General features: G+C 38.2%; 4 protein-coding genes across 8 annotated transcripts in view; 1 reads left to right on the forward strand and 3 right to left on the reverse strand.

Moving 5' to 3' along the window:
- Window positions 1-357: 357 nt before the first annotated feature.
- Window positions 358-6,176, reverse strand: LOC137140503 (pyroglutamyl-peptidase 1-like). 2 transcript variants are annotated; one of them, XM_067528679.1, is made up of 5 exons: window positions 4,067-6,176; window positions 3,482-3,534; window positions 2,924-3,040; window positions 2,548-2,780; window positions 358-2,119 (listed from the first exon to the last, which is right to left on the reverse strand). In XM_067528679.1, the coding sequence occupies exons 1-5, from the start codon at window positions 4,095-4,097 to the stop codon at window positions 1,921-1,923; spliced, it is 633 nt and encodes a 210-aa protein (XP_067384780.1). In that variant the 5' UTR covers window positions 4,098-6,176; the 3' UTR covers window positions 358-1,920. The 2 variants fall into 2 exon arrangements, with proteins under 2 accessions (XP_067384780.1, XP_067384781.1); XM_067528680.1 differs by lacking the exon at window positions 2,924-3,040.
- A 47-nt stretch (window positions 6,177-6,223) lies between these two features.
- Window positions 6,224-8,081, forward strand: LOC137140502 (transcription factor JunD-like). The gene has a single exon (XM_067528678.1). The coding sequence runs from the start codon at window positions 6,457-6,459 to the stop codon at window positions 7,390-7,392; it is 936 nt and encodes a 311-aa protein (XP_067384779.1). The 5' UTR covers window positions 6,224-6,456; the 3' UTR covers window positions 7,393-8,081.
- Window positions 8,082-9,305: 1,224 nt separating this feature from the next.
- Window positions 9,306-15,716, reverse strand: LOC137140504 (ras-related protein Rab-3A-like). The gene is made up of 5 exons (XM_067528681.1): window positions 15,589-15,716; window positions 13,821-14,045; window positions 12,512-12,630; window positions 11,736-11,860; window positions 9,306-11,147 (listed from the first exon to the last, which is right to left on the reverse strand). The coding sequence occupies exons 2-5, from the start codon at window positions 14,043-14,045 to the stop codon at window positions 10,957-10,959; spliced, it is 660 nt and encodes a 219-aa protein (XP_067384782.1). The 5' UTR covers window positions 15,589-15,716; the 3' UTR covers window positions 9,306-10,956.
- Window positions 15,717-16,222: 506 nt separating this feature from the next.
- Window positions 16,223-20,248, reverse strand: part of pde4ca (phosphodiesterase 4C, cAMP-specific a) — a 44,448-nt gene continuing 40,422 nt past the window's right edge. For all 4 annotated transcript variants that reach the window (XM_067473933.1, XM_067473935.1, XM_067473934.1 and 1 more), the window contains 2 exons: window positions 19,845-20,027; window positions 16,223-19,712 (listed from right to left, as the gene is read on the reverse strand). In XM_067473933.1, the coding sequence (XP_067330034.1) occupies window positions 19,206-19,712; window positions 19,845-20,027 (690 nt within the window). In that variant the 3' untranslated portion in view covers window positions 16,223-19,205. The remainder of the gene's footprint in view (window positions 19,713-19,844; window positions 20,028-20,248) is intronic.

Genomic DNA, 20,248 nt, shown 5'->3' on the forward strand with positions numbered 1-20,248 from the left:
TACAGGAAGTAATCCGATGGAGGAAGGAAAGGAAAGAGGACAAGGAGACATGTGTGAATGGAAATTGAACAGTTAATGTGGGCCCAGAAATGTGCCACCCATTAGACATAAGGGTGCACATCAGGGATGACTCAGAGACATATGAAATTAATTATTATATTATATTTATTTATATAAGTTTATATATTTTATATTTATTATATTCTATTTATTATATTATATATTTATATCTATTATATTTAGTTTAGAGTGATAGTTTTGTTTTTTTATGACCTGATGTTAAAAATACATATATATATATATATATATATATATATATATATATATATATATATATATATATATATATACACACACACACACACAACATAATGAATGCATAAGATAATATGGTATACAACATTAGACAAATAATACTTAAGAACATGCAAAGAGAGTTATAGCAAAAATTAACATCAAGTTCAAACTATATCCTAATTTTATAAATAGGGTTTCCATTCCACTCTACCCTGCATCTACCTGTCAATTCAGAACAAGTTTAGCACTTTTGTAAAACCACAGTGTAGGCTACTACACCCAATATTTTCGCAATTCTCCCTGTGCCAAAGGAATTTGAAATTTCATAAAATATAAAATGATTCATTTGAACGCTATACACAACAAAGCATTGCCTACCTTTCTGGGTACAATGCAAAAGGATAAATTACAAGCTAAATATTTATCTGTTTTATCAAGCATCCATAAAAACACATAAGCAAGTCATATCAAATGATCTTTTACAATCTTTGCTTCAATACAGTGGAATGAGGAGTTGTCATTCAGCCATGACAAACAATATGTTTTGACTGAGATAGGTTTAACAATCGTGAAATCAAGGAATCATTCTCAGCGTGGCTGCCATCCTCTTGTATGGGTTGTAGGGTTGGATGACAATAAGGTGAATTGAATTATAATCTACGCCTTGACCTTATAACCTAGGGACAAACCCTGGATTCTGTCGTTTTCACAGGATGTTATTTTAAAACGTTAAACCTCAAAGCATACAACACGTTTTACACTTAACATACACTATGTTTACGATCAGAAAATAGCAAGATTTAAGCTTAATAAGGGTTGTTCTCTGTGTAGCATAAAAACCAGGATTTGAACACAACAAAGGTGAAAGAAAGGTCTAATTTACTGATATTTAGTGAAACATTATTTAAATTGTTTTTTAGTTCTATGTTAAATATGATCAGATAGCTGATTTATAATTTTAAACAGTCAAATTATAAACCATAATTTGTTGTTTTTTTTTTTTTATTGAGACCAATGCATCTCCTTAAACACTAATAACACAAAAAAGACTGTACTCTAGAATATATTGTACCTGGCTACTTTTACCAAGTAGTAGCCAAAAGTAGTAATATTTCTTGTGACTGACATCTGACTTCTAAAATGACAAAGACAAATGCATCTTAGAAGGTGTCAGGTGCTTTAATTAAACAGCTTTAGAATGTCTTTGCCTTGCAGAGCTATTTTTATCCATACAGTCCATAGACACATAAGACATTTATTAAATTCATTTAATCTACATTGACTGAACTGTGCCCTGCACTGTGCACTTGATTTTAATTCCTAAAATCCCTTTTTAAAATATAACTTTTTTAAAGCAGTGCAAACACACTACGTTAACTAAGTTGAACAGAAGTTAAATTCCTGCAAGTAATTTCTGGAACTAATGGTCGACTGTCTTCAGTTTTTAATATCTTCAATATAAGACGCAGTTTGTAAATTTTCCAAGCCACGTAACTAAATCAAAGGCAATCTACTTTCCTCCGAACATACACTTATTAAAACATAATGACACGCCAGTAATCCATTGTGGCTAGTTAAATCTATGAGTTTCCTCAGTTTGTGACACAGTCTTTAGTGATTATGCTACTGTTGATGCTTGTGATTGTGCTCCTTGTCAGCAGGATTCAGCTGCAGAAGGTTCAGCATCTCCTGTATGATGGCCTGAAGGGCTCTACCCAAGTCCTGGCTGCTGTAGGGTTTCCCTAACGGAGGCACATGGACAAAGGCAGAACAGCCATGCCCCAGGAACAGAGACGTGTAGTAAGTGTAGTCACAAAGATACCTGGCAGGGTTCAAAGGATGAAGTAATCTTTTTAAACATTTTTTCAATTTATTTCTTTATCCTTTATTAGACAGACTGACGTTGAGAGCTGACAGGAAACAGGGAAGAGTCATGGCGTATGAAATAGAGCAAAGGTCCCTAGAGCGAGATTTTAACCATGGATGCTGTGGTTATGTGTCATGTGCCTTAACCAGTTGTCTATGAGGATGCTGAGGATGCAAACATTTTGACGATCACAGATGTAAAAAATAAATAAGTGTATGATGAACACATTTAGCTGCTTCATTTTAGGGTCCTAGCATTGTTATTTGTAACAGTAGTAGCCTACTTGTCCATGTAATTAAAAAGCCTTTAGGTAGACTGAGATTAAATCATTAAAATTTGAATTGCAATTGTAAACTTTGCAACTTGTAAATATCAGAACTTACCTTCCAGCATCTTTAGACACAGAAACATTCACCCCAATGTTGGAGTCATTGACTCTTTTGCAGACTGTATCCATGTCCAGGACTGAGTTTATACAGTCAGGGCCATTTTCCATACAACAGTGGGAGGCGGGGCAGAAGCTGCAGTTGTCCAGGCGTTTGTAACCTTTGTTGTGACCACACTGCTCCAGAGTGACTGTGGTAGCTAATCCAGAGACACCGACATGCACCGCTAACTGCTCCAAAGACACCAAAACATAGACATGTCAGAGATTAGTTGGGACAAGGTCTTAATTTGATTGACAGCTTTTTGGAAACATTGTATTTAAATTATGAGCGATGCATATTTATGTACAGTATTTTTGCTTTTAGTAAATACCTGAGGCTGGTGCTTTTTCCATAGTGATGGCAATAAGCCCTGAACAGCCTGGTATTCAACAGGCATCTCATGCACAGAAAGGTCTACCCCCTCACCCAACCCTAATTGCGCCAGTTCCTGTGCCAAAATACAATATATATATATATATATATACATACGTTATATAGTATATAGTGGTATACAGAACTTGGTGTAGCCTGAGGTTCAAATTAAAGTCACAGGGCTTCACAGGTCCACTTTAAAATAAATTAAATGACAATCTCTCCTAACCAAAAATCCTACAGACCGTATGGAGTAAAAAATTAAATCCCTATGGTAACTTTTCTTCCATTTCAGGGATTTGTTTCATCCTCATCCTTGGTCTTTCTAAAATATCAGCAAAACTGTTAATAATGATAATTATCACTATCACTAACTTTAACAATCTTGCATACAAAATGATACAAGGCTAATAAATCAATTTTAAATGTACATTATTAATTGTAATACTGATTAAAGGTAATATTCAGCTTCAGCTTCACCTTAAACTGGCACCTTAAATATAGACCATTTGATTACCTGTACTGCCACCCAGCTGGAGTTTACTGCATGGTCTCCAAAAGGCTCGAAGCCTGCAGAGACGAGGGTTTAAAAACACAATCAACAAGGCTTTCTAGCTGTACCACTGTGCAGGGCACAGTGTAAGGCAAAGTCTCAAGGGCCGTGATAAGGGTTAATGTAAAAAATGAACTACTAATTCAATTCAAAGTATAAAGGTTGCATCAAGTTACACATTGACTGGAGTCATAAAGCACTTGATACAGAGACACAGGATAAGATTGCTATTGTTGTCGAAGAGTTTTGTGTTACAAAAAATATTAAATCGAGTTTCATTCAGTCTCTGCCAGATACATTTTTTAGCTAAATCACCAGACAACCATCTTCTCTTTTGACAGCAAAACCCACCTCTTCAGATCATTTTTTAATGCACCATTATTTATTTTTTTTTAAATAAACACAATCCTTAAATTATTTCAGCCAATTCAACTCCACAGCTCAGACACAGGCAGAAAAGTCTTTTCAGAGCTTAACAGCACTGTAGTACCATAAATCATCTCAGAATACTATCTCCTTCCAGTTCTTTGACAAAATAAAGACTCTCACCTGTTACTATTACTTTCTTCTTATTTGCCATTCTCCTTGCTTGTTATGAGAGCAACTCTGATAAATTTGTAATAAAGGAACCAACTATCACTAACAAGAATAACAAGATTGTCAGTGCTTGCTGCTGTCTTCCTCTTGTTCACTGCTGAAAGAAAATGACACAATAAATCTGTATGGATCACACTGCCATCTACTGTAAGGGCATGCACTTCTCCACGACAATTCAGACTCCAGTAAGCACTGCAACAACTGTAAGGAGTAGAATAAAACCAAATCACATTTGTCTGTGAATTTGAATTTGAAATCAGCTTAGCATCAACAGTCAGAACTGTATTAAGAGCAGGAGGGAATGAAAACAGATGCTTTTTAATCTAAGGGTTTGGATACAATGGAAGGTAATTGAAGCCACATGTGTACTGAATATAAAAACCAAGCAGCTGCACTGCATTCATAGATCAAAAGTTAGGCAAAAAAGTCGGGCAGCCAAAGTGAACAGTGAACAAAAAACTGTTGAGAAGCCCCCATGAATGACCATTAAGCAACAAACCAGTGGAACTGCTCTGCATTTTTACTAGGCTGCTCCCGTGAGCGACACAGGGTGTTGCAGAACATGTTAGTTTCTGCCATGAGGCTTAAAGTCAGAGGACACTACTTTGGTTAAGTGAGGAAAAACTGTATCTTATACAACCTCTGAAACACGCTATTACCTGAGTTTACATGCCAAACCTTCCTCTCAATTTGCTGTCATGAAGGCAGAGCTAATCTAATGTTGCTTTACAGCAACAGCTCTTTTTTTCATCCTCCTGCACTGTGCGGTCCACGCCCCTGGGTTGAGAAATGACTCACACATTCTGGACACTGCACCCTATGTGGCTGCAAACTGGCACACAGGAGGAAATATGCTCTCTATAGGGTGGGGATTTTTATTATGAGGTGACAGCCTCAAATAGATCCTTTCTCTTAGTTCCTCAAAGCTTGAAGAAACAACACATCTGCTTCTGAACCACATTACACACACTGTAACACCCCCTCCGACCACCTACACAACCTGCACTGCAGTTGCCAAGAGCCCCTCCTTCTGCTCCCTCAACCCATTCACCTTTCTATCCCATTTGCATCACTGGCTATGTCAGTGTTGCCATGGGAACTAATGATGCCCTCTCTGTGGTGCTGATGCAGACAGTCTGCCGACATCCTTCCTGTGTATGGAAGGAATAACAATCGGTAGGTTCTGTAGTTTCCACCAAAGTGTAGTTCACTTTGTGTCTAGTATTTATACTTATTTCATTGTTCCACACAATCAACACACTTTTACATATATGTTCTGAACTGCTGCATTATTTGCATGATAAGAATTGTTTTTCTTTGATTTTATTAAACTGCATAAATATATGTATGAAATCTCAGAGTCTAGTGCATCATGCTTTGTAGCCACTGAAGGTTACGCACATACTTTTAGAACAAGTTTTTTGTACAGAGAGGCAGAAGGCAGCTCACATCCACCAGATAATAAAACCTTGAGAATGCAGCATGTTTGTATTCCACCATCCTCACATGCTGCTATCAATCACAGACACAACACACTGTTTCCTTCCCTTTTCTAGTTCATGCTCAGTTTCACCAAGACTTCCACACTTTTAGAACACTTTGTAATGCCTCATTTCAAGCCTCTATATTTTAGTCTTGTTTGTGCGAGGGTGTAATGTTAACAGCTGATGCTAAACGTGCTCCAACAAGACGCATTGTAGCCTTTAACATTTAAACTCATTGGCCCGATTGCAGTCTGTCTTGTCCTACCGAGTCTGTTCTTTTCTATTCTACTTTTCTTTTAAAAGCTGCCTGAGCCTGAGATAAAGGAATATTGTCTGTGGGACTTGTTCCTCTGTTCCTCCTTTCCTTGGCCTTCGCTTCTTACACCTTCCCCGCCCAGTCTCTGCTCTCTTTTGGCGACCCTGAGCTTTTTTGTGCTATGACATCAAACCACAATGCATTGCACTGTTTGCAGTTTACCTAAAGTCTCCATGGCAATAAAGACCGGTTCGGCCCCTTATTCAAATTGAACCGGAAACCAACGTCATTTTGGGCCAATCTCCGCGCTCTGGAGTGACATAATGGAATTTTTAGGTCTAGAAAGCTAGCGAGGTCTGGCGCTGCGCATAGCAGTCGTGCCATCGGGAAAAGACAATATCATCGCGCACATTAGAGACACATTAGAGCCCCCTTGGCACAACAGCTCAAGTGATCGGCGTATAGACTGACAGTAAACGGTTATAGGATAAGGAAACGGGGTCGCACAAAGTAAAGATCAGCTGATTTCCTCATGTTTGGATGTTCCTGTTCAACAATCGTTAATGCGTAACGCCCGACACTCCCTCATGTGAGGGTGTAGAATGGAAACAAGCCTCTACCCAGGCGCCGTGGTCAATAATCCGAGGGTTCACACTACATATTTCCAGAGCACAATGATGAAAAAGGAAATTAATCTGAACCTGGACGAGCAGAACACCGAACTTAAATCAAACCCGCTCCGGGACACAGACGGACTTCTTAACTCCTCAGACTTGGGACTTTTGAAACTCGCCTCACCGGACTTGGAGCGCCTTATTATCCAGTCCAACGGTCTGGTCACAACTGCCAACCCGATTTCCCAGTTTCTCTACCCGAAGTCCGCCAGTGACGAGCAGGAGTTTGCCGAGGGGTTCGTCAAGGCGCTGGAGGATCTTCACAAGCAGAACCAGCTGAACGAAGCGGGGTGCGTGTCTGTGGATAGATTGGAGCTCCTCGGGTCATCCAACCCAGTGGGGTCCGCCGGGCTCCAGACATCAGACCTTCCTGTATACACTACTTTGAATGGCTACGCGGCCAGCCCACTCGGAACCACCACCATCAACTATTCCACGGACACCATCCCATTCCCTCCGCCTCCGTCTCATCTGCCCAGCACGCAGCAACAGGCGGCGGCTGCGGCGGCACTGTCACGACTCCAGTCTGCCGGTGTGGTCAAGGACGAGCCCCAGACGGTACCAGACATGCAGAGCTTAGGGGACAGCCCCCCTCTGTCTCCTATTGACATGGACAACCAGGAGCGCATCAAAGCGGAGCGGAAAAGGTTGCGGAACAGGATAGCCGCCTCCAAATGCCGCAAAAGAAAGTTAGAGAGGATTTCTCGGCTGGAGGACAAGGTCAAGACCCTGAAAACGCAAAACACCGAGCTGGCCTCCACAGCCAGCGTCCTCAGGGAGCAAGTGGCCCAGCTGAAGCAGAAGGTGATGAACCATGTCAGCAGCGGATGCCAGCTTTTACCAAATCAGGTCCAAGCCTATTAAACCACAGTGACTGTGTACGTTTTACAGCTCTTTGCTCTGAGGATACAGCCTTGCATTACGAGGGACATTTGCATTTTTGTAACCTAAAATCGATGTGAGGACAGTGCGAAAGCACACAAAAGGCTGTAACCGAGAAATACTTGCACTTCACTAGAAATGTGCAGGCCTTTAAAGCGCACGTCAACTGGAATGACAGGTTAGGGAGCAGGAGGCATCGGCTGCAGCCTCTTGTATACAAAAAACTCTGGCAGGGCTATGCAGAAAATTTCATTGCCCTAATTTTTGGGAAGCCATGTAGCAAATCGCTATCCAGTGGACTGGTGTAGGATAGCATTTATCTGTTTGTAAGCTGGACAATCTCAGTAAGAGTGCAACCAAACTCCAGGGTGTCACCAGGTGCTGTCATCCACTGTGTAATATTATGCCTTACTTGTTTACAAGCACTTAGCAATGACATATTTTATTTACTGAAACATTTATTTTACATATGGTCTTTTTTGCTACATGAACACTGCATGTTTTGTTGCATTTGTGTACAGTAAAATTTGTATTTGGATTATGGTGGCTGGTGCATATTTCCCCAGTCTTCGGACTTCTATGAATGTAAGTGTACATGCTGAGAAATCCCATTTATCTATGTAAAGGACTTTCAAGCCTCTAACATTTATTAAATTCACTACATTACTACAGATCGTGTTTTAATTCTTACTAAGATGGGCAGGTGTGCTAGCTATTACAGGGACTCATTATGAGTAAATGCATCACTATAGACCTTTAAATTATCTTTAGTTGCACAGTTGCAAATGTGGATGTTTATGAAGTGTAGCAGAGAAGCTGAACCAAACCAAAGATGGTCAAACAACTGACGCCGGGAGAAAAATACATTATTGGAGTACTATGCCCTCTGCTGGGCACAATACAACTTATTCTAAACAGTTTCTGAAACATCACCTGCACTTCTGGGGAATCACTGGTCTTTGAGAATGATTGTATGACCAGAACAAAACTCAAAGCTTTTGCAATTTGTTTTATTGATTCTTCATTTTAGCAAATCTGGCATTACAGAATTACAGCACAATTCACATAACGAATACCTGACTGGCTAAAAAGTCCTATTTACAATGATTATTTATGACAGAGAGGGAGGATGAGGAGAAGGAAACTGGATCCATGTGTTTTCCCCAAGTCATCAGCAAGTTTATAGCTGTAGCAAAACACAATAAATAAAGTAACAAATACAAAACAGTCAAAGTGAACAAATGCAGAAAGTAATGTTAATGAAGTGTTCAGAGTATTCAGTGTACTTTCCAAAACATCTGCCCTTTTCCTAACTACTGCAAAGAGCAGCAAAACAGTCCTTCCTTTACCTTTAAGTTGATCATTGAGACCTCTTTGGAAAAAAGCTATTATGGCTGCCTTTAAACAAACTGTACATTCACATACACAGGACGTGTGTTTCAACCATTAACTGCAGTTGTACATTGCTGATATTTGGGTGTGGACAGAAATATCTGCTATTGCTCTGTGAGAACAGTCTGCTTGTACACTGCTGTGTCTCAAAAGTTACATAACTGATATCAAAAGACAAACAAACTTCCCGCCAAAGCCACATAGACGTGATAAAAGATTTTTACACTGGAATGTTTAACTCTTTTTAAGGAAACATCTTAAGCTTTGTGCTCAGTGCAAACACTTTAGTTTAGTTTTTCTTTTTTATTTAAAAGCTGGTACAGCTTAAGCAATTGAATACTACTGAACACCTCTTTTAAAAGTCAAGTGCAGATTGCAACCCACAATCTACGAAGAACACACATTTGAAAATAAATAAAGTTATAAATAATTTAAAATAAATAAGTTCCAAATTTTATATATATATATATATATATATATATATATATATATATATATATATATATATATATATATATATATATATATATATATATATATATATATATATATATATATATATATATATATATATATATATATAAAAAGGTGTTGAAAATATTTTAGCATTCCTTATCAAATATGTGACTGTGTAACTGTCAGGATTTTGTACTTTATACATTAGTAGAGAAACCAAACTTTGTATTTAACATTTAACATGCTTAAACATATCATGTTCCTCACTAAAATAAAAGATGAAAAGATCCTCTACAATGACACAAACAGACTGTCTGGAATGAGATGGAGATGGCAGGTCTGTGGTGTATCAGCGCTTACACTGAAACAAATGCCTTTCTTGTGAGTGCATGTTGCACATTTTATGCAGTGCATGAAAGTTAATACAATGAGAAGGGGGCAATGGGGTTAATGTAAAATCTTTAGTCCAATTTGGTACTGAAACTGTAGGATTCAGAACACAGCTCATACAATTACCCATCCATCAACCAGCACTGGTTAAAAAATGTCTAGCACAGGTAGGGATCCATTAACCTAAATCTTTCTGTATATGTATTTATATTATACATGCATTGAAAAATGCACATCTATTGAGTTTTAAAAATGTTTACTCTTCTCTATGTTGTGAAATATATTCTTTAACCTTTGATTTTGACATGTCTTTAAAAAAATAGTAACAAAATTAACAAAACAAAAACAAGACCAAGAATAAAAAACTAGCAGCCCTAAAGGCTATGCAGCTTCTTACTGTGCACTGAAACAATCTGGTTTTGAAGGCCAGAATGACCAAACGTTTCACACTGCCAGCCAGAGCATTCTTATGTACAGAAATAGGAAAAAATATATATAATATGAAAACTATAACAATGTCACTTGTCTAGTAAACTGATATGCATAACTTTTTCTATTCATGCGTAAAGTCCAAAAAATTAAAACAAAACAAAAAAAAACCCTTCAAATTACCCTGTTTGAATTTAAGACTTAAATTGTAACAAGTACAACACTGGGAAAGACCAGTGAATTCACATGCTCAAAAACCACACCCAACCAACTCAAAAATGTTGAAAAGACAGCAACCTCCCTCTACCCACAGCAACAAAAAATATATACTCGCAATGGGACTACAAGTTAAACAAATGCACAAGATTTCTGTCCATTTAGGATTGAGGCGTTAGTGCTGATTGGTATCTGAAGGTGGAGACCAACATCCCTCCCTCACAGCCTTTTACAGTTAAACACCAATTTCTCACATCATTAAGCAATTATAGCATCTCGGACTTGACTGGCCTTTTATAATTCTATAAAGATATAGTGATGTGTGTGTGTGAACCCATATACATAGTGTGTGCAATTATGAAGAAAGACAACTTTGCAATTTACCTTTTCTAACTGTTCTCCACCCCTCAGACTAAAGTAGCACCACCAATGGACAAAAGCTTTAAGGTGATGTCTGAAAACACCAAATCTTTGGGGAATGCCAGCTCATGTGGACACTGCTCTTACTGTATTGAGAGAAGTGGAGAATCTAAGCAGGCAGGTTGTGTGCATTTGACAGTGTTTGTGTTTCATTTAGTTGTGTATGTAGTTATAAGATAGAAAATTAAAGCGCAAAACTGACCGGACAGCAGACCGTTTGTGTTTGTGTGTGAAGAGTAGTGTTTAGCAAGCACAGTCTTGATGAGGCCTCTGAGGCTGTTCATTGAGCTGTGGCCCTTGTTTAGCTCCGGTGACGGCTGGGTCATTGTTGTCCAGGCTCTCTGCCATCCTCTCACAGATTATGTCCACCAGTCGCTCGAAGGTCTGCTTCACATTAATGTTATCTTTAGCGCTTGCTTCAAAGTGCTCAAACCCTGCCAGGATGGGTAACAGAGACAGACATAGGGTACGGTTCCACTTATTATACTAGTGTGAAGCTTATCCAGATAATCCACTTATCATATCAGGATATGTCATGGCTAGGGTCAGACAGGCAGCTCAAACCATGTTTATTTTCCCCTCTATACCACATATGAAACCTATTTCCAAGTCTCAAAGAAAATTAATTCTGTCATTTTTCCATGTCAATTTTTAGATCAAACCTAAATCTCTTGTGGTTTGACACTGATTTTAATTGCTGCCAAATAATACCATGACACTGTCAAACCACTCCCCAAGCCATATGTTTTTGATGTTACATGTTCCAAAAACAAGAGTGGAAAATACAAACTAACTCATCTCAGCTATTTTCCTTATGAAGACTGAATTAATGACTATTACACATGCTGCTATTTACAAATTGACAAATCAAAAAATAGGTATATATATATATTCTCTGTCTCCTTAAAGTTATATGGGCCATAATTACATATATTTATACATATAGTATAGGAACAAAGGTTAAGCACCAGTAAGATATATCTGGTATCCTGCTCCAGTTTTATTCAGAGCAGCTGACTTACCCAGCTGTTCGGACAGCTGTCGGCCCCTCTCTGTAGCCACCACTCTTTCATCCTCCATATCACACTTGTTCCCCACCAAGAGGACCTGAGCGTTGTCCCATGAGTATGTCTTGATCTGGGTCGACCTGTTGGCAGATATAGTAGAGGGTGCCCAGCTACATCAACTTGATTGAACATATTTAAATTTCTTAAAAGTACAGTACAGTATTTTGTACAATATAGTTAATAAAGCGGAGGTGTGGAAATCAGGGGGGAGGTTTTATTAAAAGCTTCAAAACAAGGCACCCTACCACATGCAACCGAAGAGGTTTCAAGCAAGTCTGACACAATTAACCGTAATAACTAACACAAATAACTAACCCTAACCCTAGCTGTGATAAGTGTACATGGTGTTTTGTATTCAAAAAGTTTACATTAATCTTAACCACTAATCTGGGTGAGTAATTTCAGTTGTAATTTATCTCTAACACAGTACTAATATTTGTGGCACAAACATGCCCTTTCACAAAGCAACAGATGACTAGAGATTTTTATCGCTATCCTTCTTGTTTTCACTTGCAAACAAGTGCTGCATCACCGCAGTAAAACAAGGACTTCTCTCCTATGGTTCCACTGTGTGTCTAGTTCCTGTCACTCCTGATCTCAGAAAATTAGCATCAGGGTAAATGATGGTCATAAACAAGAGTAAACCTGAACAGAAAATAAGTAAACAAAACAATAAAATTGTGAGTTGCCACCTTCATCTGCAGTGACATGCACACTCAGCTGTCCCTTACCAGTCTTGCACAGCATTAAAAGACTCCTCATTGGTGATGTCATACATGAGGATGAAGCCCATGGCTCCTCTGTAGTAAGCTGTAGTGATCGTTCTGTAGCGCTCCTGGCCAGCAGTGTCCTACAGAAATACACAAGGGTTACTTTTGAGCATAAATAGTATTAGTGCCAGAACAACACAAGTATCAGATAAAACATACAAAAAATGTCCCTGATGTCTCTAGGACATGGGAATAGGAATTACTGCCATGTCCAAGCAGAACATAAAAAAATGCATCTTTTTGTACAGATCAATGTCACACAATGCCTGCTAAGAATTTATAGCTGTTCATGTGCCTCCTGGGGTTTGTCTTTAGCATTCAGCTAAATTCCCATGAGGATAGGTATTCCTCTAGGCTCACAAGGGTCAGGTTTTATGGCTCATGTTTGGTACATTTCAAGGGTACTGTCATTACAAAGTAGATATATATTTATACTGGGAATTGCAATGACCAGTTCAGCTGCTTATAATTAGAAACATGTGATAATAGACAAAGTTTAAATTACAGATGTGCTGGAACAGCATTATTCCTATTAAGGAAAGATCTGCAAGCAGTTATGCCTTATATCTTATTGGATACTAGAACTGAAACAACAAGTAACTGTTTAAACTTTGACATACTTTGCAAACAAAAATGTTTATAATTACCTGTTTGCAGCAATTTAAATTTGCAGATTTACATTTTTTGCAGTGTTTTATAATATTGTACAGTGAATATCTTTGGGTTTTTAAACAACATTGGAAGTATTATTTTAGGCTTTGGTAAACTTTAATAAACTACCTAAATAAACTAAATAAACAATTGTGTGAGAAAATTATCAGCAGATTCATTGTTATAGTGATATAATAGTTTGTTGCAGCCTGAAATACTATATAAAGGATTTCACTACTGTTGAACTGCAGTCAAATTTTAGTATATTTTTCATGGAGCTGAACAGAGAGAACAGAATTTGAGCCTATTTTAGGCAGACTATGCGTGCATTATTGTACTATAAAAGAAAAGGTAAATATCAGGTTGGATCCAAATAAACAGTACCTGAAACTAGATAGCACAGTTCAGGTCAGTACCAATGACCAGACCATAAATACAATAAAAACCAACAATATTCAACTGTCCCCCATAAAAGGACATATGTATTCTCTAAATTTGTTTTCTATATTTGTCTCATCACCTTCAGAGACACCAACCTGCTCTGATAACCAGCAGATGATTTGTACCCAAGAACCTCAGCAGGTTTGAAAGCATGTAATGTATGTGTCCACTTCCTCACCCAGATCTGCAGCTTTATTCTCTTGTCATTCCTGTAGATGGTTTTGACCTTGAAGTCGATGCCCACTGTGCTGACAAAGGCTGGTGTGAATGAGTCGTCTGCATAGCGGAAAAGGAAGGAAGTCTTTCCTACACTACTGTTGCCAATGATGAGGACTTTAAACATGTAATCAAAGTTCTGGTCCGTGGACTCCTTCTGTCCATATGTGGCATTTGCAGACGCCATCTGGAATACAGATTACAGTTACTGACACACAGTTACTGTATTTTTTTTTTTTTTTACAGAAACACTACAATATAACCAAACACCCCCAGTCACAAAAGAAAAAAGTTTTTGTAGTTTTTGTAGAGTTCTTCCAATTATGCCAGTAATTATTTCATTTAGCTATAGTGTCATACACTAACAACTCCTGCTTAAGACACACTTTATCAAATGCACTCTTTACAGTTCAGTTTTAAATTGTCTATGAACAATAAAGTCAGTTCACTTACAAACCACACTGTAACCATCTTCAAATGCAAAGGCCTTTGAAAAATAAAGTAAAAGATTAAACCACTGATATTACCAAGAGATATCCTTTGAAGTTATTTTTGATTGACACAACAGAATCATGTATCCTTTGTCTGAGCTACAAAGTAATGTCAATGCATCTTAACCCCAGAATTGTAAACTTATGTTATTAAAAAACATAATGCTAAATTCTAATGCTAATACTTGCATTAAATCAAAGACAAAAAGGTGCAAAACCAGCCTGAGAAAAAGGTTAGTGTTACTGAATAACTCATTTGATCATTTTCACACGTCTTCAAATTTTAAAAGGAAGTTACTGTTTAGTGAATTCATATTCATGGACTAAAACTTCTTTAAAAAGACACGTTTAACCAGTGCAGATGTTATATACTCTGCCAAGTTAAACTCCATATGGTTTCCAACAGACTCATTAACATAGCTTTTATCAAGGCATAAACTCCGTTTTGCCAAGAGGCTGTGTAAATACAAGCAGCCAATAATCCTTCACAGCTTTTAGTGGTTCCACTTCATGATAATAACCCTGGTCGGGCAAGAAGCGCTCACCACCGCCCCACCAAGATAAGAGGACGGAAGTACCAGGGCTTAGCAGGCTAAGCATCAGCTAAACTGACATCCCTTTCCCATCCAGAGAGGGAGGATAAGGAACCTCCGTGGAGCTAGACAGCCAATTAAAAAAAAGACCATATGGGTGAACAGAAATTGCATGGTGGGCCACATTAAATGGAACAAACTGTGCCTGCTTGTGAACACAACATACTCTTGTTCAAAACGGCCTAAAGGCATCAAGCATCCACATCGGAACTTATCCGGTGCTAGCTTGTTACCACAGCAGCCTGAAAACGACAGTCTAGTCATCTTAGGTGGATAAAAACCTGCCAAATACAGCGCGAGGCATTCATGTACAGAGTACTTCTCCCCTAAAATAAACATGAAACGATTGATAAGAAAACAGTAGTAATATTGATAAAATCGTAGTTTTTCCTTAAAAGGCACGCAATTACCCTAGAAACGCTACCTTTAATGCTAACGACGAGTACCGTTAACAAATGTTTAAAGTAGCAGCAGGAGCTAAGCTAAGCATCCCTCCTATGTCAAATGAAGGTTACTCTACCTTATTTTACAGCTATATTTTCGAACTGAGTCATCTACCTCATTGGCGACAAATAGTCTACATGCTATTAGTGACTACTTTTAAACTTATCTCAGCAGCGACAACGACAAAAAGCATAGACTTTACCGTGAAATGTCAGTTTTTTCCCTCGGCTTCACTGCAGTGACTAGTAGCCCAGCGAACAGCTTTGCACCTGCAGTAGCTCGAGCACTACTAGATTGACAGTGGGTACGAACAAAACGTAAGGATGATTGGCAGGAGGATTGACCAATCAGAGGCCGGGCTGTCACACCGGGCCAAACCCAACTCATTGTATGAAATTGTAATAGTCCCAGTTATTGGTATAATCCGAAAATCTGTTATCACATTTATTTTTTATTGATTTGGTGTTTGTTTGTCTCTTATGCAGTAGTTTAAAAGCAAGTAAAGCTTGTTAGATTTGTAAATTAGCATTGTTGTTAATTCTAACAAGCTGTGTAGACCTGTGACCCTAATTTATGTACCTGAGCAATAAGCTGGCAACTTCTTGTTTATTAACAGTTTTCTTTTCACCTATGACTGCTTGAAACTTGCCTCTTTCCTTTTTGGAATAAAAAAAAATCTAATTTAAACATTTAAAAAAAATTGACCTTATGCCATTTTCGTTATTATTCTTGTCCATTTTTTATATCTTATTTGAAGGAAAGGTTCAAATAAGATATACAGTTTGTTTCTTCATGTACTTTATTATTTTATTATACAAACAAAAGCAGACAAAACATTAAGGAGCAAAGGTTTTTTTATTGACAAGGCATACAGTTCTAGTTGGAGAAAGGGCAAACAAATCCACTTAAACAGCAGAGTTTGGATTGTCAAAGCTGCAGAGTCTCAATTTGTGACCCAAGTCTATAACATTTTAAGAGATTCTGATCTGGGATGACTGAGGCTATATGACTAAATCTTTACTGTGAATTCAAAAGTCTCAGATCAGCACAATTATTGTAAGATTTTTCATGAATGTGATCTAACCAGATCAGAGAAAACAGAAAAAGACAAAGGAGGGTGTGAAAAAGAAGTTCGAAAGGAGTGTTTTGGAAAATGCAGACAGAAATCTCTAACTTGACTATTTTCATACCAAGAAGTACATGAAATTGAATATTTTTGCTTATGCATATTGTTATTTGCCGACATAAAGACATGAAATGAGAAGGAAAACTAGCTGATTAATAGTTGTAACATGTCCTGTTTGACTTTCCTTCAGGTCTTCAAGCTACACACAAGTACTAAACCTCCGACTAAAACAAGTCTACTGCTCTAAATTTTTTTTGACAGAGAATACAGAAATAATAAATAAACTGTACATGAAGCACTGTGAGGAAATCTACAAATTCAAACAATTAGTGACACGCAGAGGGACTGACTGAATCTTTACATGTTGTGCTGGTTAAGCTGTTGTTAAATAGTCCTTAGTACTGAAAGCATCCTTGAGTGTTGGTCTGTTTGGTGTTGTTTATGGCTACAGATTTGATTGCACGTTTTACTCCAGCATGTCAGTGAACACATCTATGAACAGAAAAAAATAAGGCATAAAAAACACTTTGAGCTTGTCAGCACATTAACACATAATACACTCTGTTTCATGTGACTAAAATAAAACACGTTTGTACTGTAAGTTCTGTTTACACTCTTCTTTGAATCCTGCAGTCAATGTCATGCATATAAACAAAACACATTTTTTATACAGTCAATTATTTAAAAAAAAAAACCTTCAGTCCATCCAACAACCTTTAAGAGCAGTAGTGGTCCAGGCTGTGTGATTCAACCTAATTACAGAGCCATTTGCCAACAGAAAAACTAGAAACAGTCACATTATACATGTTCAACTGTACTGGAAGTGCAGAACTGTAAAAGTACCATAAAAAGTGCTTTGGTTTAATCTTAGCAAATACATTAAAAACTCAGTCATACACACACATTTCTGTTTTAAGACAATATTAGTTTCAGTTACTGTTTCAACAAGATTTACAAAAGAGGAAGCGAGACACGAGGATTAGATTGGCACACAGGGTGCTACAATCAACTAACTTTATCAGTCACTGATGGAAAGTAGCCAGAGGCAAAATGGAAATTACAGTACGGGTTGTGTCATGCTTGCTTGGCACTTGTTTTGTCATTGACTATGTCCCTGTGAAGAGAAAAATATTGATCACTAAGAGGAAAATGATGAAAAATTCTGGCACAGGAAAGTGTCTCTTGGTAACCTCTTAGCATCACTCTACTGTAAAAAAACTAACATCCTTATTCTCATCCTTTATGTTTCCAATACACTGCCTCCAGTCCAAGAAGTTACGCATGTGGAGGTTATAAAAAACAAAATCAGTCGGAGGACGCTGTGGTTGACACATTATGTAGTAACAATAATATATTTCAATGGATAGATTAGTGACTTTGGACAGAGAGTAACATATGTGTAGCTGCATTGTGGTATTTAGGTTTACATTATGTTTGTGCTGGTTTCCTCACAGTCAATGACAAACTGTTTCTCAGTCAGCAGCCTCCAAGGTGTTCATGTATTTGCTCAAGCCCTTAGTAACCACAGTGAGGGCTATCTTTGAACAAAAATGTAAAGTGCAGAACCTGAAGGCAAATTGATAAAATGGGTGCCAAATGTATATTTTTTAAAAAATCATAAAAGCAAAACAAAAAAACAAAAACAAAAAAATCAACAAAACTGATAACTGATATTCTGGGCAGCTTTAAAATTAAATATGTTTTAAATATATTTGTCATAAAAACAAAACCATGCAAATCATTTGCTTCCATTGCCAGAACTTCAGTTCCACTTGTTGACACTGGGAGGCACCATGTGCACATCCCTGGACAAAACTACTGTGTCTGGCTCTGTTTTGTTGCTGACAAAAGCATTAGCTTCAGAAAACCAAAATAGAAAATAGCCTTAAATTACTAAAATCTTAAAAATAATATGTACTGCCAGCGCATTCGTAATAATCATATTTATATTTCAAAACAACTGCCTGATGCACACAATGAGCTGTGCAACACTAGCTGAAAGAAGTGCAACGTACACAGTAACAATGATCGAGTCACTCCAAATGTTTGCTACATTTAAAAGTTCCTGCATAAAATCATGCATAGGTCCATCCTGCCATTACTTGCTTACACTCAGTTAAGGTCTGCTATTGGCTGTATCTTCAGGTGTTATGTATGGACTTTAATATAATGCACAACAATAAACAGACCGATGAAAACTGTCAGACAAACCAGAATTGTCCTTGTAAGCTGCAAGTCTGGCAAGATGTGTTACAAGACTGTTGTGTTTTCAGAGTCATTCATCAGCTCTTTACTTTCTTCACAAGAACTCCAAACGAGGAAGACAGTTATTAGTGTCACTAGTTGCAGCAGACCTTGGGTTGACTGGTAGTAAGGGAAGTTTTTTAGCTTCTCATAGTCTTTGTAGACTTTATCTACAGTATGCTTGACTAAAAGACACAAAGGGCCATTTAGACACTTGGTTTCCTGTCTCATCTCTCTGCAGTGCAAGTGATTGCTATGTAAAACTGCAGATGCGCTTAGCACTTCATGCAACCGCCCAGACATCCATACTCCCAACTGGGGCTTGCTTTCACCTTGTCCATGGAAACCAGTGGTGGTGTTTGGTTGGAATGGGAGAAGGGCAGTGATATAGGATGAGGCACCGACATCAAGAAAGAAAAGGCCAAAAGAAAAACAATGTTTGACTGGAGCTACGTGCCAAGTCTGAAGTGCGGTGTCCCAGAGACACCTTCCTGATCCGTTTCTCTGTCCTCTGTCAGATCTTTATCAGAGTCTAAAGAAAACGTCCTGTATGAATCAGTAGTGAGCAATTCTAGGGTCTGGTGAGTTGCAGCAGATACTACATCAAATCCACTAGAATCAGCTCTAGAGAGTTCAGCTCCCCTGCTCACTCCAAAGCCCTCGTCCTCCTCAGGTGGACTCTCTGTATCAGACTCTCCTTCTTCTTCTTCCAATGTCAACTCAAATTGGAATTTATCAGTGGAAGTAGAGCCACCACCCCCACCATGCCCTGAAGCATCACTTGTAAGGGCTCCCTCCTCCTGGCTTTCAGGGTTGGGTGAAGGGCTGTGGGGGATCATGCTCTGGTACCACTCTCTGTTATCCTCCAGTGTGTCCAGGATCTCCTGAGCATCTGGGTGGACTAGGTCAGCCCATGTTTCCCAGAGAGGATGGACAATATAGTCAATGAAACCCACCTGGAAGAGAGGGGCAAGAAATTAATTTGTCCTTTAGTCTGAGTTTTCCTATATGTAATCATAACACTTTATTATATCTTACAATAGATTTTATTATTGAATTATATCATTATTGGGACTTCTATGCTGCACCTGGTTTTTTTCTATGGAGGCGTTTTGTTTGTCACACATGGGGCTGATCTCCATCCCCTTGTCTCTCTCTCTGTCCCCCTGGGTAAAGAACTCCACCATGATACGGTCTGTCCACTGTCGGTACAACTCAAGAGGTTTTGTAGGGTTACTCAAGTCTGCACAGTGCACCATGTTCTGAAGAACCTGCATTGGCACATGAAAAGCAGAAAAATCTAAACTTAACACATTCGTTTATTTATTTTACCTTTTTTGTAAAGATGTGCGATCGGTGCCCCTGCTGCCACACAGTCCAGTTGTATGTCAGTAACCCTCCTGCACTGCATACTTTGCTTTCTTTGATTTACGTTTGGTAATTTAGTTCACACTAAACACATTTTCTGTAGAGATTATTAAAGAATTAAGAA

The sequence above is a fragment of the Channa argus genome, chromosome 14 (assembly GCF_033026475.1).
Source record: "Channa argus isolate prfri chromosome 14, Channa argus male v1.0, whole genome shotgun sequence".
NCBI lineage: Eukaryota > Metazoa > Chordata > Actinopteri > Anabantiformes > Channidae > Channa > Channa argus.